Consider the following 22455-nt stretch of genomic DNA (forward strand, 5'->3'; position numbering starts at 1 on the left):
GAAATACAATAACTCGCAGCGTCCGGTGTCACCGAGGTCACAGGCCTCTGGGTCAGTGACAGCTGCTCATTCGGTGCCCCGAGAATCCTAAACATTTGAGGCGTGCACATGTTTGCAGCATATCTGTGATAGCTGCACATGTGTGTTTAATGAGTCATGTGTGAGTCTGTGCATAACTCATGGACTAAATTTAAAATGAAAGGAATATCAGCCATCGCATTAAACCACATGACCCCGGGGCTGCCATGTGTTCTGCTTATTTTAATCCCCAGTTATTCTTCCCAATGCTGGAAAATCTCATAAAATCTTCTAATTGATGTATTTCAGCGTAAATAATGCAGATTGTGTTTATGTTGTGTGATTGTTCTTTAGTTCAACTATTTTGCCAACTAAGAAAAAACATAACTAAACTAAATGTGGGATATTTCTTCTGCTTCCTTATATTGGAGGTTGGAAAAAGGACATGCTACTAAAGGATTTTAGTTGTCCAAGCTGTAGTTTTATTGTTTAGTGGGTTTATCGGGCGACAAAACAGACCTAAACATGGCAGAGTATAGATTGTCTCTGTATCTGTTGTGGTTTAAACCCAAACTTTGACCTCTTTTTAATCTAAAAAGTTGCTTTAGCGCGTGAAGCAAACTGAACCTTTAATAAAGCCAGTAATAAAAATTTGTGTGACATATTCTCTGCAGCCATCAGGAAAGCAAATTCACCAAACACTTCAGGAATTTTGGAGATTTTTTGTTTTGTAATTCACTGAAATTATCAATGGTAATCCATACCCTGCTTTTTGAAATATTTTCCTTTAAATGGTGTTTAGAAGAAGACTTAAACCAGACTCTGGAACCATAGACGGGCACTGAGCTAATAAAACAAAAGAGAAGCAGTGTAATTTTCCCATAGATTCAATACAAATTCTTCCCACCAGTGGAGGCAGTCCCTGATCTTTCCAGCTTTAGTGTTCCTGTCCGTTTTTACAAAAAGAAATTAAACTAGTTCAGTGATAAATTCTGTGTTTTGTGTTAATCTGTCCATCAGTAACAATCATTAAATGTTAAATGATGTTGCACTTAATGAAATGATTGTGTGTATATGTGTGTGCGCGCAGTGTGTCATTATCTCCCCTGACTGTGCAACAACCAAAAAATCTGATGTGACCAAGAGGAGCTGAGAGCAGCAGCAGGTTACGTAAGGAGGCAGCCTGTGGCCAAAGGCCGGTCACTGTTTGTTATCCTTCATGCATGATGGGCTGCAGTGTGTGTGTCTGTGTGTGTCTGTGTGTGTCTGTGTGTGTCTGTGTGCAGCCTTTCCTGCCTTCTGACCAATCATTTCAAACAAAAACACGCGGTTGAACTGGGCGGTGCTGTTTCTACACACACACAGTGACACACACCCTCTTTATCTCTCTTAACACACACACACAGACACACACAGACACACAGAGACAGAGGGACATGGAGGACTGACCGGCTGAATCCACGGTGAGTTGAATCTGAATTTACTGACATTATCTGTTTTATCCGAGCTGATAAATGTTGTTATGGAGAAAAATATCCCGGATTACATCCCTGGAAGGATTTTTGAAACGTATTCTGGACTCCTGTGCTGCATTTTCCCCTTAAAAATCCCTTAAAAACCTTAAAATGTTGTCATCAAAATATAAACCAAATAATAAACCAACAAAAACAACAGCTGCAGTTTTATACTCTATAGTTTAAAGGCATTTAACAGTAAAATCCTTCTTTTACAGCTTTTTAATGAAGGCCAGTAAATGATGGGATGATAGCTGCAATAGTGGCCTGACTATGGCCTGACAGAAAATCATTATTTTGAAAATTAAATAAAGGTTTTAGCCATTTTCAAGCATAATGCTAAACGTTTAAAATATTCTGACATTTATGTCGCCAGAAGAAGAAGTCTATAGGAAGGTCAAGCTCTCTTATTTCTATTTTTGTTTATATGTTCTTTTCATATAAATTTATCTATAAATTGGGAAAACCATTCTAAAAATAATAATAAATTCTTTATACATTTTTTTTTAGGTCTTAATGTAAAGTGTAAAAAATATAAAATAAAAAATAAAATAAAAACGTAAAATAAAAAAATTATAAAAGAGAAAAAGTGTAGTGACGTCGGAGCAACAGGTGATCCTGCTTCCCGGGCGGACGAGTGATTGACAGCTGTGTCAGCCAATCAGCTGATAGAGAATCAACTGAGCGTGCCAATCACAGGCGGCTCTGCCTCCCGTGTCCGCGTGGGCGTCGATGCAGCCCGGGCTCGAGCTCAGAGACAGTGACAGAGGCGGACCAGCACGAGGACAGAACCGGGACAAAACCGGGATAGAACCGGGACACAGACCGGGATAAAACGGGGACAGAACCGGGACAGACTGGGACAGAGACCGGGACAGAAACCAGGACAGATCGGGACAAAACCGGGACAGAAACGGGACAGAGACCGGGACAGAAACCAGGACAGATCGGGACAAAACCGGGACAGAAACGGGACAGAACCGGAACAGAGACCGGGACAGAACCGGGACACAGACTGGGACAGAAACCAGGACAGACCGGGACAGAACCGGGACACGGACCGGGATAAAACCGGGACAGAGACCGGGACAGAGACCGGGACACACCGGGCAGGGCGACCCGTCTCTGGGCGGAGCCGCGATAAGCAGACCGGGACAGAAACCTGGACCCGGACCTGGTCTTGGACCTGGACCCGGACCTGTTTTCTGCACAGATGGTTCTCACCGGTAGGTACCAGGCTCCATCTGGTCCGGTCCACCTGCCGGTCCTCTGAAGGTTAATAATCTGATCTGAAGAACTGGGGACTAAAACCGGAACAATAATAATAATGTCATAAAGATAACATTATAAATAATAATAATAATAATAATAATCACCTCAGACCCAATAAGACTTCATTTACTAACACAATAAAGTACCCGTATGAACACATAAACACACTGATGTGTTTTTACAACAATCAGAATATGAGGGCTCAAAGGTCTCTGGACCTCCTGAGATGTCCTCACACACCGAGTGAAGGACCTGTTCTGCAGTTCTGGACCTTTTACAGGTGAAGCGGCCTGCGTGCACAGACAGGCAGCATTAGCATTCATGCTGAGTGCTGCTCCTGCACACGTGACCAATGAAAATCCAGCATTCACACATTCCTGTCTCTCTCCGGCTCGTCACACTTCGCTGTCTGCCTCCTGGTGCTTTTGGAGCGCTTTGTTTTGTGTAGTTTTAGCTTTAAAGTGCGATGATGCAACTCTTGAAAGGGTGACACAACGCCATCTTCTTCCTACAAGTGCAAAGTCGAAGTGATAAGCAATAAAATGCACCTTTGATCGATTGAGCACACTTGAGGATTCTGTCTCTGCAGCCTGAGGCGATCTGGTGCTAATGTAAATTTTACACAGATGTCCTGCAGCTTGCACAGCTCGGTCTGTGGGCTTTTCTTTGGAAATCTTGGAAAAAGTGATTCTGTTGTTGCTACAGTTGTAAAAGTTGCCTCTTCTAAAAAAAAAAAAAAAAAAAAAAGTAACACGTGCGATCTGCTTTCAGGTGATTGCTGCAGTCGTTTGGGGATATAATCGACTCTTGATTGCGGCGCAGTCGGATTCAACCTATCGCATCACAAATCCTTCCTCATGAGGAAAGATGGGGAATGGATTGTCGGAGCAGCCTAGCTTCCTGTCAAGCATCCCGTTCTTCCAGTCGTTCCACATCGCCATCCTCGGGCTGGACTCAGCAGGGAAGACCACCGTTTTGTACCGACTGCAGTTCAATGAGTTCGTGAACACGGTACCCACCAAAGGTTTCAATGCGGAGAAGGTCAAAGTGTCTCTGGGCGGCCACAGGACTGTGACGTTCCACTTCTGGGACGTCGGCGGTCAGGAGAAGCTTCGCCCCCTGTGGAAGTCGTACACGCGGTGCACCGATGGCATAATTTTCGTGGTGGACTCTGTCGATTCGGAGCGCATGGAGGAGGCCAAAACGGAGCTCCATAAAATCGCCAAGACCTCCGAGAACCAGGGGGTGCCCCTGCTGGTGGTGGCAAACAAACAGGACTTGAGGCACTCGCTGGGATTGGCCGAAATTGAGAAATTGCTGGCGCTGAAAGAACTGGGCCCTGCGACGCCTTGGCATCTGCAGCCCGCCTGCGCCATCATAGGAGACGGGCTCCGGGACGGCCTGGAAAGACTCCACGACATGATCCTGAAAAGGAGAAAGGTGCTGCGGCAGCAGAGGAAAAAGAGATAAACATGGACTCGTATGCTGTTTTACACGTGAAGGAAACTTTAAAAAAAGCAAACAAACAAACAAACAAAAAAAAAAACACAAAAAACTAATAACGAAAAAAAAAAAAGGATTCTGTCCTGCTTCCTCTGCAGGTCCACATTCAACATGCTGAGTTTTATCAGTCCAAAACTGACCTTCAGGATAACTGATGCTACTGATCAGGAAGTGACACAAAGGAATACAGTATGAAGATGAGAAAGTTTCAGACATGTGCGGATGTGTTATACAGAGTTTATGTGGATTTAAATGCACAGAAGGGTTTGGGGTCTGGAAGGGTGACAGAAGTTGTTTAAAGGGTGCTGTAAGATTTATGAATGGCTGCTGGCTGTTCCAAACCATGTTACCAAAAATAACTTAAGAAAAGGCTTTGACTAGTTGAAGGGTTATTTGGTAGATGATTCAACACCAGAGAGGGTGATGACATGAACATCCCATTTATTTCACTGTTGAGTATCTTGTTATCATAACTTGTTTTTTTTTTGTTTTTTTTATTTACACTGGACTTTCTCTGTGAAACAAGTATTATAATGCATTATTATGGAATTGCTTGCTGTCTTATATCTCTGAATTTTAAAAGCACTTTAGAGTATTACTTCCTATGAAGTTTACAGTTTTTAAATAGAGATTATTGTGTTGGATTTTACTGAAATATATCAGATTCTGCTGTACAGTAGGGCGGCCCTCGGGGGCCACATTGTCATTAGAAAGGTATATGCGCTATGTTTTGCTAAATAAAACATTTAGAACAAAGTCGGTAATGGTATTGCAGCTATTTTCATACCCACTGTGCTATTCAATGGCTTGTTTTTAAAAAGCAAAGATGCTCAGGTTTGTAACCTGAGGTCCATTTGGAGCTGGTTTGGCTCTGCAGAATGAGATGATTATTTTAAAGTGTCACTTCTTCCAGTGAGCCACTAAACCTTCGCTTACAGCGTCTGATGTTGCAGAACTAGTTGTTCTGTTCCATGTGACTATGATTTGAGGGAGTTTCTGAAGTACAAACTACACGCTCAGTCAACCTTCCCTCTAATTATCACTTTAAAGAAAACTTTTTATGCAACTTTGCACAACGATTTGGTTGACACAGGAGCACGCCCAACACTTGACGGCCCATTTAGGTGATTACCCATGACATACTTTTGTTTGCTTTGGTTGCATTTTTTTTTTTTTTTTTGCATGTGCAAATAATTACACTGTGCTGTTTACCATCACGGGTAAAAAGGCCACAAAAGCAAAGTTCGGGGCCGTCATGTGAGACAGTCTCTCTGCTGTTGGCTGCTACAGTGTGGAGGGTTCAGAGATGCACTGAGGCATCACAGCGCAGACACAGGCGCTCGTCGGGACTAGAGAATGTCGTCAGAGCGGTCTGGAGCCCAGACCCAGTTCAACAGGCTGGGGCAGGAGCCTGACTGAGTATTTTTGGACGGAGCTCGCTGGGTGTGTGTGTGTGTGTGTGTGTGTTTGTATTAGCACCATTTGTGCCTGTTCCTTTTCAAACAATTAATGAATGTATGCCCAGCCGGTCAATGCAGCTGCTGCCTTTCTAAAATGAGCGTGTGATGTAGATGCCCGGGGGTTGAATCACCAAATATCCTCACCGGTGCAAATATTTGCTCTGTGTCAGTGTGATGATTGGGAGCTGGGCTCCGTCCGTCAGAAGACGAAAATCCTTAGTGTTAGATCTCACACATTTCTATCACTTTCGGGCTCCAGCAGATTTAAAAAGGTTTTTCTGTTCCCCAGCGCAGAGGGAAATGGAAAAAACGCTCTTCAACCCAGAGTGTTGTGCTCACGTGGTTCCAAAGCTCCCAGAATGCCCTGTTTCTGTCAGATGGCGATGAATCATGCTTTTGTGTTGGGAAGCCCAGGTGCCTCTTCACAACTTGTTTGCCAAGGAAGGAAACGGAGAGGGGCAAAAGGCGCACTCGCACTTTTCCTGATTCTACTTCCTTTTCTGGACAAGCTGGCCTGATTGCAGTGTGCCTGTCTTTGTGCGTGTTTGTGTGCGCGTCCAGTCATGTGTGTGTTGTTGTAGCATGCTCCTCAGGTCACTTCCTTTCATCTGTTTAAGCGCCCCTCAGGGGATTACCGCTCGTTATTGGCTCTGTAGGCCATAAATCCCATTCCCCCGCTTGCTCTTTGCTTTTGCTGACTCAGTTGAGTGTGTCTAAAACATATGGAGGGATTACACCGACCATAATCACGTTCCTCGTTAATAATTTTCTCTCCTGTGTGCGTCTGTGTGTGCCTGACTCAATGAAAGGTGGATCACGGGGAATAAAGCTCTGGTCCGGAGGCCCTCCATTAACCCGTTAACCTCAGATGATGCGTTTGGCACAGCAACGCTCTCACCAACATGAAACGAAAGCAAACTGCAGCGCGCCGTGTTGTTTGGAGTAGCTCATCCATACAAGAATCCCAACCCATTATTTCCTTTATACTGAGCTGGAGCCATCTCAGCCGCTCTTGCTGAGAGAGTTATTTTTCAGGTTGGGCAACATACAGCTGCAGACTGTACACAATGTTCTGGTGTGTGTGTGTGTGTGTGTGTGTGCAAAGCAGTGAAGCTTTTCTCCAACATGATAAAGCTGCAAACAGGGAGGAGTGCTGGAGGGGGAGGAGGACGGCTGTAAATTCCCATGTCAAAGTTTTCTTTTAATGATATAGTGAGTGTTTCTGAGTGTAAGCACAGCCTAAAAAAAAACAATGTACTGTAGGAACACAAGCTATGAAGGGGCTCTTCTGGATAATTCATGTTATCATCACATTTGCTGCATTACAGCTGCTAAATTCAACAAACCCTGACTGCAGAATTGCGAAACACGCAGGTTTCTGCAATGTGCAACCTTTGCTGCTGGCAGTGCGTGAATAATAATGTTGGGTTTGGTTACTGGATGGTTTTCTTTGAAATGCCCTTTGGGAATTAGTGGTGGACTTAAACCTTTGACTCTTTGAAGACTCAAATTTCATAACATGTTTTTTTTACTTGTGGCTCAGCCAGGAGAGTTTCCTGATCATCCAGTCCTTGGAAGTCCTCCAGCCGCTGCCTCCCAATTATTATTGTTTGCACAGAGAATGAACTTCACCCCGAGGAATCCAGGATGATGCCAACCCTCCTCTTCACTCAGCTTTCATCTTCTTACATATATCTATATACCTGCTTTTTCCATTTTACATAGGGGACAATTAAGAACTAAAATAAGTCTGAAGTGAAAAAACCTAACGGCCTATTTCCGTCACTCAGACAGCAGGACTAAAATGATGCGTGCAAATCAGAGAAATATTTGTTTAAAGGGCCTGTAAGTAAGTTTTCACTGGGGCAGAATTTTGGTTTCTTCCCATGAGTAGGTGGTGGAGATAAACACTTTGGGTTTCTAATACACCCTTTGAGCAGCTATGTCTTCAGGGCAGATTGAGTCACCGTCATTAAAGGACAAGAGGCCGAGGTAAGCTGCTTAGCATGCTAGCCTCAGTAGAAGCAGTTGGCTGAGCTCAAATGTACAAAATATGTTGCTGTGTTTTGTTTGCATTCAAAAAAAACATATCCCAAGAGTCTAAGGCTGTCAAGGACCAACTTGAGTTGTGTTGTTTGACTTGTGCGTTAAACTGGACTTTAATGTGTATGTTATCCTTTTGTTGACCTTGAGCTCAGCTCATACGTTCCTCACACACCAGCTGTGAAATCCGAAGGTCCCCTTTTGGCTGTGGACACATTTTTGTTGTAATGAGACTGTTTGCTAGAAGATTATGTTTTAATAAGCACATGATAAGGCTGTTGCTCCGTTCGACTGTGACACAGTAATGTCGAGCTGCGCGGCTGCATTTTCCCACAAAGCCTCCTCCAGAGGGTTTTCTCATTTTCACTGCTGAGTTCTGAGGTTTCTCCTGTTGTGTGCTTGTGCTAAATTAATTGTAAAAAAAAAAAAAAAAAGTGAGAGAGAGCGATGGGGGATGCTGCGATATATGTAGACTCCTAGCCTGCTTATTATGCAAGGTTATCATGACGGGATTCATTTTTCTTCTCCCAGTCTATTGAGAGCAAGTGGCCTATTTACATGTGAATTCCTCCCTGCAGCCCTGCAGCCTCGCTCAAAGTAGCGAACGGGGCCACCTGCAAGGGGAGAGGAGGGTGAGGAGGGGGAGACGCTGTTTGAGGAGCTGGAGAAGTGCACTCCTGTTTTCTTTGGTACAGGAAAGAGAAGCTGGTTTCATTAATCCTGAGGAAAGCAGGAGGCAGACAGAGCGAGCTGTGAACAGAAGCGAAAAAAACAGACGCAATGTTGTGTTTTATTATCCATGTGAAGAGATTTGTTTAGTCTGGACGGTGTGGTAATGTTGTTCGCTTCTTATTTCTGGCCTTGAAAAAAAAGAAAAAGGGAGAAGTGGTTGCAGGAAGTTTTTCAGCTTAAGCAAAAGTAATCATCCTTATCTTCATTTGTTTCAAATTTCTCGAGGCGTCAGTGTTCCTCAAAATCCCTCCTGGCAGTTTTTGTGTGTACAAATGAGCACAAAACAAGCTGCTGTGTGGTGGTGAAGTGTCAGTATGTCAGCGTAAAGATTGGCATGACTTATTCAACACTGTGACTGTAGTGCAGCTCCTCGTTGATGGCTGCTCTGAATGCACAGTGTGTGTCTGTTTGTGCTTAATCACAACAAAGAGCTTTCACTGGGAAACATCCTAAATAATAATAACATTCACTAATTTCATCTGCGTGGAACTGTGAAGATAATTTTAATGTAATATAATCAAGACATAAAAAAGGTGTTCAAGCTGAGTTGTATATAGAAGTTTGCTGAATTCTGTAGAAACCTTTATTAGATGGAAGCGTCACAAAAGTGCAGAAAAACACAATAACTCATTTGGAATAAAGACTTTTGTTTGGGACACTCTTCCCATCAAGCAGCAAAACAGTAAAGCTGTAGAGTACGCTGTCATCTGCATACATGTGTCCGCTGCAATGGTTCACTGAGTTTGTTAGAAAAACAACATTTAATTGCTGATTTGATTTGACTGTTTCTGTGCCTATTGTCTATTTGACTACTGCGACGTGAATAAACACGAACTGGAGCCAGTAAAACCGCCTGACGAACTGCACCTTGAAGTAAGACGTTGCTCGGTGTTGGTTGTGTGCTTTGCTGCGCGGCGCTGACACCGTTCATGGGATGACATTCCTCGGATCAGCTTGTGTGAAAGGCTCATTGTTGAGGTGATGATTGTTCTGTCACCTCCCGGTCGCTGTCTGAGAGAGCGTGGCTGTCGACAGCTGGAATGGGAATGTGACGGGGGGGGATTCCGTATGTGCCCGGACATTCGGAACGGGCAAGTGACTTTTTCATTCTCTCTTCCATTTTGACCTTGAACCTCACACAGTTAACGCCACCAACCCCCATCATCCCTAACACACCCGAGTCCAGACACAAATATAGTCCATAACGAGCCGTGTCCTCTCCAGTCGGGGTATTGAGAGGCACAAGCCTGTGAAATCTGTCTTTGGTCTTGTTTGGGCATGAGGGATTATGGCGGGTTTAGGCTGGGGTCTCCAAAGCTTTATGTTCGCACACCGCCCGAGGTGGAAATTCATGGTGAGCAGTGAATTCAGAGTTGAGTTGAGTTTCATCATTTAACAGATGACAAGTTGGTTTGTCGACGAGTGGCGAGTGGTTTGTCCAACCAGCTAGAGTGAATCTGCAATAAAGGCTCAACCAAATGGAGTAAAACAACACAATTTACAGGAAAAACACACAAATAACCATTAGAAGAAATATTCAAATATGTCACCGCTTGGTCTCCTAAATTATTTCATACTTCTGTTGTTTTTCTGAAGCCTCTTTGTGGAAAAGAGACCCGGGACTTGTTTCGTCTAGACGTTCTGCCCTCTGTGTGATAATTGAAATTCAAATCAGATGCTGTCTGTGATTCACCTAAACACCTCTTATCTGTGCCAGCTCTGAAATGAGTTCTCAGAGCAGAGAGAGAAGTTCACGCCGAGGTTACACCCCAGTTTTCTCTCCAAAGGCTTTTGAATTGAGATCGTGAGCGGAGCACAGTCAGGGTGGGGCCGAGTTATACCACCGATTCATACAAGGCAAGGCAAATTTGTTTGTGTTGCACAATTCATACAGCAGTCTATTCAAAGTGCTCTACATTAAAATCAGACAATAAAAGTGTATTTGAACAGGGAAAAGCATAGTTAATAAGATGATAAAGGTGAATTTAAAAGACAATAATGAATAGCTGAGGATTAAAATAAATAATGCATTGAATTTGAGGGAAAGCTGCACCAGACTGGACAGCAGAGGGGTCACAGTGTGGAGAGTGACCTCTAATCTGAGTATTGTTTCTAACCATGTGCTTCCCTCTCTGGCCACAGTTCTCCAGCTTCTAAAGTCAACTTCCAGCAGGATTATCCCCCGTGTCATTTTGACCTGGATTCACAAACGTAAGGGTGAGTTTGTTGGACTTTAGTGAACCAGGAGGAGAGCTGATAAACGTGCAGAGAAAAGATCAGTCTCAAAGGAACCTTTCCAACATCTCACACTAACCCTGACCCGGTCATGGGACATTCAGTAAGGACTGATCCAAACTGAAATGGAGGTCCGTTGAGAACAAGGCAGGACTGGGAGACAGAAACCAGAGGCAGAGCAAATCACTAACGCGGGGCCAGAGCTGAGAACAAAGGATGGCCACAGCACACTGACGGATCAGAGGTGGCCGGTCTGGGCTTTTACAGCAGGTAGGCCTGATTATGGAACGGGCTGCAGCTGGTGACGCTCTGCTCCGACACACCAGCTCCTGACGGGAGGGGCAGGAAAGAAGTCAGGTGTTCCTAATAAAGTGCTTGGTTTGAATAAACCTGTGTAGATTTCAAAATGAGTGAGAAATGTCCAGTTATATGAAACTAAAAGCTGCTGGCATAAAGTTTTGTAATTTGTGCTAAAATATATTTTACAGCTCATGAAATAGTTTTACTCAAATTTTATTAGCAGGTAAACTTTCTAATGCTCTTCAATACTCCAATCAATCATCATTCTAAAAGGCATTATGAACGGTGATCCGGGGCAGAGCGAGTATTTCTATCTGCGTCCGCAGCAGCTTCTCCTGAATGCTGGTTGTATTTTCCTTTTCCAACAGAAGCCTGATGTTAGCAGTGAAAAGCAGCTTTCGTTGGATGTGTCCTTTTAGAGACACCCAGAAGAACAACACACAATCAGCCGCTTCACGTTACCTCACAATCAAATTGTACTTATTGAGATCACACTGGGCTGTAATCTAATCTGCAGCCGTGTCATTCCTCCTCTAACGGAGAAGTGCTGAAGTCCCAAATCGCTGCTGACCTCCTCTCTTCCTACAAACAGCATGACCCCCCCCCCCCCCCCCCCGATATAAGCAACAGCACCGGCAGCCGCAACATGAGGAGTCGCTACCAGGAGTTCATTAACTGCACAGAAAGGCAACGCTGAATAATGAACCGCGGAGGGAGGGGGCTGGTTGTGATACTGATGCTCCTCGGTGATTAACAGCCCCGACCTGCTGGCCAGAACTTCTCAATCTGCCTCGATTTCCATGGCAGTCAGAGCGAGCCAGGCTTTTGTAGAGCTGCACTTTTCTGCCTGGCTACACTGATGGGAGATATTTTCAAAGGGTCGTGCACTCGAGGGCCATCTGCCCCACAGCCGGGCAAACGAGGCAGATAAGGGCGGACTGATTTGGTTGTTCCACAGTCGTTTAGTGTGCAGGCATGCCCCTTATCTGTGTCGCTGTCTCTGGGACGCCTGGGGATACCCGTCTCTGGCTCTCTGTAGGCACTTTGTCTGGTCCTCTGCGGGGCGTCAGGACTGTGTGAGTCAGATTAGGAAACTATCTCCAATTCGAACCAAAGAGAGAAAGAGAGAAAAAAAAAAAAAAAGGCAACAATTTCAGCACATCAGAAATCTTATCAACCGCCGCTGCTGCTGTGTCAGAGGCCGACTGTGGAGTGGAACAATCAGGTTACAGGTTTTCTATGAGAACCAGACTCACAACTCCTCCACACACAGCAAACCATCCCGAGGGGCGGTGGTTCGTGTCCCTTCACCCCCAGAGCCATAAATCAAAATAAATTAAAGTCAGGCTCCCCCCAGCACACATGGTGCCCTCAGCAACACAACTGATGAACCAGGTCTGCAGCTTTTATACCGATTCAGTTGACTCAGATAAATCAATTAAAACTCTAAAATAAACTAATTAAAGCGAATGTAAAACACAACACAAACTGGGGGAAAACTCACAAAGACGATTTAGCTCGACGTCAGATTGAGTTTGTGTCACACAACCTGTGTTAGCATGTTCTCTGCTTGTTAAGCTCGTACTGTGTCACTAGTTAAGTTAGAAGCTGATCAGATTTAGAGCTGCAGGTTTTATGGTCAGAGGCCTGTCTTCATGTAAAGCTAAAAGAAAACACCCAAATCTTATTTAAACAGTCACCCCCCGGAGCATTTAGTCAAACAGTGCAAGTGCAGCTAATGCTAATGTAGCTGTTGTTGTAAAGTTTGCACAAGCTGAATGCTTTCCAAATGAAATCAGGGAACACACATTTTTATTTTCACAACTAACATTTGCCTTCATCTCACCGCAAGCAGCCGCAGTGTCTTATTTTTCATCTTGAGTTTGATGCTTTTTGACAGCAGCTGATTCTTATCGGAGTAAATTACAGTAACAATTCCCTGCACCTCCTCCTCCTCCTCGCTTTCCTTTTTTCTTCTCGGCCTCATGCGGCAGTAAATTCACTGTACTTAGCGTGCACTGTCACCGAGCCAACGTTAAGCCTCTTATCACTCCAACTCCCACAGTCGTCTTTTGTTCCTTTTACTCTCAGTTCAACCTTGCATGTCTGAATTTTTTGGAACAATTTTTTCCGTGCTTAAAGTGAGAGCGGTGTTCAGCATGTGAAGGGCCGATCGAGGTTTTTAAGACAAAGCACAGCGCCTCCTTTTCTTCTCTTCACAGTTGAGCCTTTTAATATCATTAATGAATCTGTCAGATGATTGGAGTTTTGAAGCATTCCTGATCCAAACTGACCCTTTTCCATTAGACTGGGACCACTCAGTGAGGCGGGGGCCGCGCTGAAGGGTCCTCCTCCTGGACTCATCAGATCTCCGCAGAAGAGACCGACAGTCCACTCAAAGCGGAATAATCTTCTGTAATTAGCTCCGTCCTTCATCCGGCCCCGTGCCCCACATGGAGCCATCACCATCATCCATTTGGCATTCGCTGCCCTAATGAGTTCATTTATAAAGCTATGTGATGGAGATACTTGTGTGATGAGGAATAGTGGCAGAAGTTACAATGCTGGGTGTGGTGAGCGGATAACTACGACAGCAGCCATATTGTTGGGTATCAGGAAACACCTCTAAATCTGGAACTGGCTCTGGATTATAAAAGCCCAAAACTGGAGTTTCATAATTTGACATTTTATCTCTTTGCATATACACAGATGCAACAAAGGAGCTTTACATTTCCAAAAATAGATATATCATCCGACAATACGTTCTGAACACTACAGAACACTAAGTGATGACCTAACAGGAGCGGCTGGTTAGCATACTAACTGCAAGAGGAAAACAAAAAAAAAAAAAAATACTTTTGAAGACTCCAGTTTGTAATCTGGCTGAAACCATCTTGATTTTTTGAAACCAGAAGAAATCAGACCTGCTCTGAACTGTCCTCATGTCTGTCTGTTTCCCTCCAAAGGGGAGAAGAATTCTAACAATGAACATCAAGTTGTGTTCAGAATAGAAACTGAAAGAATAAACTTATAAGGAAAATATTTACTGAGGTAATAAGTCCAATAAGATACATCATTTCCCCATCGACTTCAACACAGTTTGACTTCCATTTACAGCCATGATGATGATTATAAATAGCTCGTTTAGTACTCATTAATTAACGGGGTTACACCTCATAATTTAAATTACAGGTTGCGAAATGCTCATTACGCAAGATTTTCTACGTGAATGGTGACAGAACCAGTTGCATTATGGGTTGTTTAGCTTTAATGTTGCTAGGCTAGTGACTGTTTTCAATTCTTTCAGAGTTATTCAGCCCTGGAGAGCGTCTCGTTTGTCAAGTTTAACCAGCAGGACTTTCTGACGCCTGATATTTAGTTGTCACTTGTTGTCATGGAACAGAATTAAATCAAACAAGCTGCATATAGTTGACACAGTTATGTAACAACAAAGACCTGCAGCTGATGGTTGGATGAATAAAGACTCAACACAGACAATCAAATGAACGATTTTAAAATATGTAGCACGATAGTTTCCTTTGCCGTTCCATTCCATTTTTTATGTGATGTGCATCCTTAATCCTGTGAAGGGAAGTCTGAGTCATGCCAGCAGATGAAATAGTTGATTAGTCACATCTTATACGGCTCATTTTCTCTTTGTGGATCAACAGGTTGATCTGGAGGTTTTCCTGTCTGTCGTTTGTTTCTATATCTGGCAAACATGCTTCAATGAGCATATATATTTGTAGATACACACGCATTCAGATGAATCATGTTGATGTGTGAATTCTGATTTTCAAAAATGGAAGTAAAGCATCCATTATAATAAATGAACACAACTAGCGTTTAGTATTCAAAACCAAATTTGATTCTCAGACAAATTAAAAATCACACAATTTACATGAAAATGTCTAAAATCCATTTTCACCCATTCATCCATTCATTCTATAATTTTCTTTCTTTTTTTTAACCATAACATTTTTTCCTGGATGACTATGATGTGCAAAAAACAAAGGCGAGTTAATTAAAGATGGATCAAATTCAGCCTCCTCGAACGTTTTCTTTAAAAATCCCTTTGAGCCATTCTTGAGTTGCAGAAACGAGAGCAGGCTGATAAAGTCTCTCTCTTATTTTGCAACTCGAGCTGGAACCTGAGACAGGAGTCCCAGAGACAGATCTGAGCTTTGAGACTGGAGCCTCATTAGCAATCTAACTTTGTGGCCATGAAAAAAAAAAGGAAAACACAACGTGTCTTTGTCTTTGGACGGAGACACCGCAGGGACTGAAAGCAGAGACTTCAAAGTAGCCAGTGTCCACCTCCACCTGCCTCTGAGACAGAGCAGGCCTTGTTCAGCGGCGCCTCCACATCGGCCACAAAAAGCATTATTTTGGAAAATCTAATATCTATATGTGATGATTGGCAAGAGTCCAGATGCTGAAAGCGTTTTATCGGTTCGGGGATTTCAGGGGAAGTTTTTCTTTTTGGACCCAGCTGCAGTTTCGGCCTGTTGACGGTGAAAAAACTTGAATGGAAGGAAAAGAGAAGAGGAAGTTAAATAAGGAGGGAAGAAAGAAGAGCGAGCTCTGTGATAAAGATAGAACTTAGTTATCAGGAAAAACAACGACGCCGTGATGGCCGCTGATATATTATGGTCACGTTTTTCTAGAACAAAACTTGCTGATTTGCATGTGTAATGTGATTATTTTTGTTTTCTTTCATGTTTTAGTTCAAAAACTAAAATCTGAAAAAACAGGAATGCTAAATCAGGGCTATTCTTTTAGGCATGATTTAACAAGCTGCCAATTTCATCTAAAAAAGTCGCAGCTGTTGGTTTTTCCTCAGGCTGGAGAAAAACAACAAACCAATCAGATTCATGAAAATGCAGCCTCATCTTCTCCAAAAGGAACATCACACAGCAGCTGCTGGTCAACCGCCAAACATCGACCCAACGAGACGAAGCTAAATTTGGATGTTGGCGTTCAGTAAATGAAAATAACAGCAGAGAGGTCACCAGCTGATGGAGCTTTACTGTAAAGACAGAATAAAGACGGCTGAAAACGGAAATGAAGAACCGGCTCACAGAGAGGAACGTAAACAGGGCAACAGAACAGAAGAGGACAGCCTGTGACTTGTCTGTGTCTTGACAACTCGATAGTGTTTTACAAGTTCAGCAGCTTTTGGCACAGTGCCCCCCCGCGGGGAGCAGCCATGACGTGTTGGATGCGGATCAGACCTGTTGGGCCGGAGCAGGTGCATCCTGCAGGGGAAGTGTCGGCTGCAGGTCCTGCATGCTCTCCGACGGACAAACACGTGGAGCAGGAAAACCCTCATCAGCCACTGTCAACATCTGCATTTTTATAATTTTCATTCTGTTTTTTACCTTAACCCAACGATACTGCCTCAAAGATTTCACACAACATGTTGCAGCTTAACGCCGACTGTGACATTTTGAGGGCTTTCTCTGTATTCCCAGTGTGATCCGGCGGTTTAAACCCCCGAACTGGGAATGCTGACAAACCATCTCCTCTGGTTTCATTTCTTTTGTCACGCAGTATGTTGGCATATCTGCGAGTGCTCGGGTTGATAAGGCTATTTTAAATTCACCACGCAGCTCTTTATGACATCGACGTTTGACAGCTGACAACATTTTTCTCCTAAAACACCCCAAGGACAAGCTGTGCTGTGCCACGATAACCTGAGATATGATAACTTTATGGAGCCGCCGGCACAGAGCAGGTTGTAAACAGAGTGTTAAGAGCAATAAAGGCTGTAAACGTATTGCTTCCTGATGGCCCTGGGATGACAAACAACAAGCTGACACACACAGCGTTTGACTTCCTGTATGTTTACGGCTTATTTGCACCGTTCGCCAGTGCTGGGAAATGATGTCGCTGCTTACTCTGGGTGTTCACGTCCTCACTGTTCAGTTCAGTCAGAATTATTTTTAAAAGCAACCTCAGATTTTACATTTCACATGAAAAGCGTTTGCATTTGGTTAGTTTGCAGTAGCACTGTAGTACTTTCAAACTAAATATTCCTGATTTGCGTTGAGCTGCTAGCTTTGCCAGTTTGCCGTTTGATGGTAGACGAGATGTGAGGAGGGTTCGGAGCAAACCGCCGTGTCCACTGTCAACAAAAACGAGGTCGAAGTGAACGATGACACTGAATCAAAACGGCAAATAAGCATTGGCACCAAAACAACGAGCAGCAAGCAGAGGTCATTTCGAGTGATTTTTAAAAAAGTCACTTTTGCCTGTGAAGCGCGGCGAGCTGCAGCAGCACAGGCTGCTGTTCTATTTCTGCAGACTATGTGGGTTTGTTTTCCTGCTACACATTTGCCCTCAGCTGTCCCATCACTCAGCAGGGGGTGGGTGGGTGGGTGGGGGGGTACATTCCCCAATTCCTCCCTGTCTCCCCCCCCCCCTTCTCTTCCACCCCCCCGTTTTCTCTTTCATTCTCAAACACTCAGAGAGACGAGGAACTAGGTCGACCTCCAGCTATTAGACTGATGTGTCCCCGTTGAGACGGTGGGACAAATGGGTCCTACTTCGGCTCAGACGCAGACAAAGGCCTTCATATCCATCGGAGACCTCAGCCCCACTTGCATCCTAATGAGGCAAGAGGGAAATCCACTCTCCCTCTTAAATAGTGTGCTCGCTGACCAGGAAACGCACAATGGGTTACACACTCACATAATGGCACTCCCGGCTGCAATGGGGATGGAAAGATATTTTAATCAGGGCCACTTTGTTTTCCTGACTCGGTGCGCTCCGTAAAGTTGTTAGCAAACATGCCAGACTCGTTCACGACGCACACAACACCACGTACCAGTGGAGCCAAACGAAGTTTCAAAGAATTTGCATTTCGTAATAGGGATGTCCCCTCCCTCCTGCTGCTGATTGATTGCAAGTGGTCTCCCCAAATGAAAGCCTGAATTATTCAGGCCCAGTATGGCAGGTTGGACTGTATTCATTTCCTGTTAAATCAGACAGTTTGATGGGGATTTAGGAACCACTGAATATATCACTAAAGATTAATGGGAAACTATCTTTGAAAGGTATCCCACTAAAAATAGATGGCGGTCTTTAAGAGTAAGGGGCCACATCATTCCCTCTATATATTTCAGAGTTTTGAGCTGATGGTGCTGCTTGGGGAAAAGTCTACAGCTAATTCTTCTGTCTATTAGGTGTTGGGACATTTCAGTCTGACCTGCAAAGTGAAATGTTCGATGAAGGAAAGTCAGAAAATCACCAGAATTGGTAGGATTGGGACTCTGGTCCTCATCCAAGTCTGCGCCAAATTTTATAGCAATACAGCCCATAAATGTTGAGATATTTCAGTCTGGATCAAAAGCTTCCTCCAGAACAGTCACGGCTCAGTTGCATGAAAGCCAAAACCTGATTTCTCTCTGCTTACGTGCTTCATTCACCGTCTCAGCAAACAAACCTCCATTAGTCACTTTATAACCTGCCATGATGTCAGTGAGCAAACACAGCAACAAAAGCCAGCAGGTCGAGAATAAAACACTTCCTGCTCAGCAGTTTGTTGATGTTGTCCCAGAACAGGTGGCATGAGCTCAGGCTGCGGAAAAAAGTGAAACTCAAACCCGAAATTATGAGCCGTGATGTCGGAGCAACAACAACAACAACAACATTCTGCTTGTTTGGTGGCCTGTCGCTGCAGAATTCATAACGTGTGTGGCCTCAACTCAGAAAACGTTTATCTCTGTTTTCACAAAGCAGCTCAGTTTCACGTCTCTTCTTAAATCATTTATTAACCCGAGAATCAGACTGAAACGTCATTATTCTAAAAAAAACAGGCTAAATAAATAAACAGGCTGGATGTATGTTTTGGATTTTGTTGATTGGTTGATTTACCATTTTTTGTGTAGTGCTTGATATAACACTATTTTCAAACCGACAAATTTGTGTTTTGTTTAGTTTTTTTTTTTGCTCCCAAGACCTCAAATATGCCTCATACGACACCAACTGAAACAGGAAGAAAGCGCCATTACTTCTAATGACTTTGTGAGATATGCAGAAATATAATGTTGTGTTTAGCTACGAATAGTGCCTGTGATTGTAGAGTCAAAGACATAGATGACTGCATTTTCAAAAACCCTCGTTCTCACTTTTTAACTTGTCTCAAACTGTGAGATCGAGAGGCCAGATGTCTGAAATGCCACTTCATTTTGCCTTTTCTGTTTCCTGTCTCTGGACATTACTTATCAGGCAAAGTTGGAGCGTTTTCTCTTCTTATCTGTCTTATCTCTGGATGTCCTGTTCATTGTCGTGATAATGAGGCGTTTGAATGTTGGTGCCCAAGAAGTTCGTCTCTGTGTGGGGTTCCTACTGAGGAAGGAGGAAACTCAGCAAACTTCACAACACAGCGACAAGAAGAAGGAAATAAGCAACTCACTGCAAACGGCTGTTTTGGTCCAAGTCATTCTGTCAGTTCAGCAGCGAAAAGGGAAACACACCATCATCATCGCCTTATTTTTAAACACGGCTATGGACTCACTTGACAAAACAGTCATTGTGTGGCATTACACATGAACATAATGACAATTTCTGAATTCTCAGCAGCAGGCAGGTCTGCTGGGTCAGACTGACTCAGAAGTATTTACACGTTCAGCACACCTTCGTAGAAACGGCTGACGGAAAAGTGCAGGCGAACCGCATCATGTCTGTATTTAGACATAAAGACGAAGGGCCGCAGTCGGATAATCACAGCGTAGCTGGTTGTGTGTGAGATGTGAAGCTGTTTGCAGATAAACAGCAGACAAACACTTCCAGGCTTTATTCCCTTTTCAGTGAATTTCCTTAAAAGCTCTGCGTGGACGTTTACTCAGCCTCTCTGCGCTTCAGTCTCGTTTTATCACCTCTCATCATGTGCCCTTTTTTCTTTTTTAATGAATGAGGCCGCCTTTTCTTTCCTACGAAGTAACATCCCTGTTTCTGTCTGTGACTCAGACGCTCTTTGGCCTGATAAGGTCGGATTATCAGTGATCGGTCAAACGTGAGCACTTCCCCGCGGCCTCATGAGTAACTGGTTTAACTGTAAATCCCAAACGGTGGTGAGCCAATCTGACACGACATCCCTTCCCCCTCTTCCCACGTTCGATGTGGAGGAGGGAGGACGGTACCATGCCGCGGCTGGCCCCGTCCGGTACCGTCTGCAGTCAGGTGGGACTGGAAGTGTGAATTCACTTCCTGGAAGTCCAGACACAGGCAGGACTTTCACAATAAAACTTGCTATTTGACCCGCTTTTCTCAAGTTCAACAAGCATTTTTACATCCCGAATAAAGACGTGAATCTAAGGCTCGTTTTTTGGCAGTAAAAATCGTATTTATTGTCCCTTTAATGACAGAAAACTTCAGTTGGTGCCAACGTGCCACCTCTAATTGGTTCCTTACAGTAATAAAGTGGATGTTACAGGCCGCAGACTGCAGACTGTGGCTCAAACAGACTAAACAAAATGGAGCCGACACCGCTCAGTCGAAAACATCACTGCTGACTAACGCCGCCGTTCGCTGATCATTCCATTCGCTCACATTCGATTGAGCAGCAAACAAAACACAGATCCATTAAACGGTGGAATTGGCGAGCAAACATACGCACATCCATCAGACGCTGAGCGACAATAGCACACGTCTGGGACTTCGTGTCTCAGGTTTAGCTTAAAGGCGCTAAAATGCTCGAGAGCTAATTCAACAGTGTCCACCTTTTGGCGCCATCCGGTGGCTCTCATCAGTAACGACAACAATGCACACAGGCGGTTTATTCACACAGTCTTTTACGCACTGAGATCAGTCAGCTAACACGGCGTTCATGTCAGGACTTGGCTCAGGTTGGCTGTTTACCACAGATAGGACACTCCCGGGGCCACCCACACTTCAGTGTAAGCACACAGCGTACTGTAAAACGGTTTGGGCTTCAGATATTTGGATTGAATAAGCCTGATATGGGTGAGTCACTCATCCAAAAAAACAACAACATACGATTACGACCATTAAAACTCCCCATCAGAGCAGGGAAAGCTTTTTCTCTCTTCAGCCTCAGTTTGTGATTCCATTAATGCAGCTTTAACAGCCAGATATTATTTTTTATGATCCATGAATGAGGTTTTATGTATAATTGTTGGTTTCCTGCCAATAGCAGGCCGGTAAAGTGGAACAACCTGCCACAGCCGCCATTTAACGGCGTTTAGCCGCTGGTTATTTCTCTGCCTGTGACTCCGAAGATACATTTAAAATATGTGTTATGTGTGTGTGTGTGCGTTTGTGCATGTGTCTGCATGTCGGTGAGCCGGTTTGTTCCCACATTTTAAGGCCTGTGTGTTGCACTGTTGTTGTGCGACTTCAGCTCTGCCACCACTAACTGCCTGGACGACTCTTTCACTCTGAAAGAATTGGAAAGAAACCAACCAGAAACAGAACGACTTGGTTTTTCTAAATATGGTTGCACGTGTAAAATCTAATCACATGCAACAGAAAAAAGCGTTGGGGGGTTTAAGATCACGCTGACAATCAAAAGTGAAAAAGGAAAATGACGCACTGCTCATTTGAAAGTAACCACATATGATTTTAATGAATGCCTACACAAAACCGCGGTATATAGTGTTAATTTTTTCTGCTGATTCCCCACAGAGATTCTCAAACCCTTGCAGTTTTCATATCAGCGGGGGCCACAAACCCCGACCATTAAGTTCATGCATAATTTACTGCTGTGTAAAAAGGACCCAATTATAATGTGTGTGTGTGTTTCGGTGGGCTGGGGCTGCAGGACTCACATTAAACTGTGGTTTTTCACCAAAAGGCTACAAATAGAGGCCTTTGAAATGAATACGCTTGGGGGATCAGAGATGGCAATGTCAACAGTGCCACAGTGTGTAGGAATTTATAATCTGCCAATTACTGCGCATGCATACATTCATCTCCCTGATTGTTTAATACATGAGTGTCTGGAGGGAATTCCAGTAAACGAAACGGAGCGGCTGGTCGCTCTGTTAAATGGTGTTTCAGCTTTCTGATCACAGAAGGTTGCCGATAGTCTCGGCGCTCTTGTCCTTTAAACACCCGTTAGGGCCGAGCTGACACTTTAACAATGAGCCTTTGGGACTCTGCGCTAATTTGTCTGAAATGTTCATGTTAAAGCTGCACTGATTTTATATTTCATCTGATGTAATAAAAAGTAAGCCTGTAATGTGGCGATGGAACCTGCAAATGTCTCTGAAGCCCCCTTCGAGTCGAAGGGGCCTTTTGGAGTCTCTTTTTGGTGAACTTTACTGTTTTGAATAACGTGACACACATCAAATAGCAGACTTTTGCTTGAAAGCAGTCCAACGAAGGTGGCGGACCCCGTTCACCTTACTGTT

General features: G+C 44.0%; 1 protein-coding gene across 2 annotated transcripts; it reads left to right on the forward strand.

The window, feature by feature from the left end:
- The first annotated feature begins 1406 nt into the window (after nt 1-1406).
- arl4aa (ADP-ribosylation factor-like 4aa) lies at nt 1407-4401 on the forward strand. Of its 2 annotated transcripts, none has more exons than XM_029504838.1 (2): nt 1407-1481; nt 3576-4401. In XM_029504838.1, exon 2 carries the CDS (start codon nt 3672-3674, stop codon nt 4272-4274), a length of 603 nt encoding a protein of 200 aa, XP_029360698.1. In that variant the 5' UTR covers nt 1407-1481; nt 3576-3671; the 3' UTR covers nt 4275-4401. The 2 variants fall into 2 exon arrangements, with proteins under 2 accessions (XP_029360698.1, XP_029360699.1); XM_029504839.1 differs by lacking the exon at nt 1407-1481 and adding an exon at nt 1506-2758.
- The last annotated feature ends 18054 nt before the right edge of the window (nt 4402-22455 follow it).

This window comes from Echeneis naucrates, chromosome 6 (genome assembly GCF_900963305.1).
Source record: "Echeneis naucrates chromosome 6, fEcheNa1.1, whole genome shotgun sequence".
Classification (NCBI taxonomy): Eukaryota; Metazoa; Chordata; class Actinopteri; order Carangiformes; family Echeneidae; genus Echeneis; species Echeneis naucrates.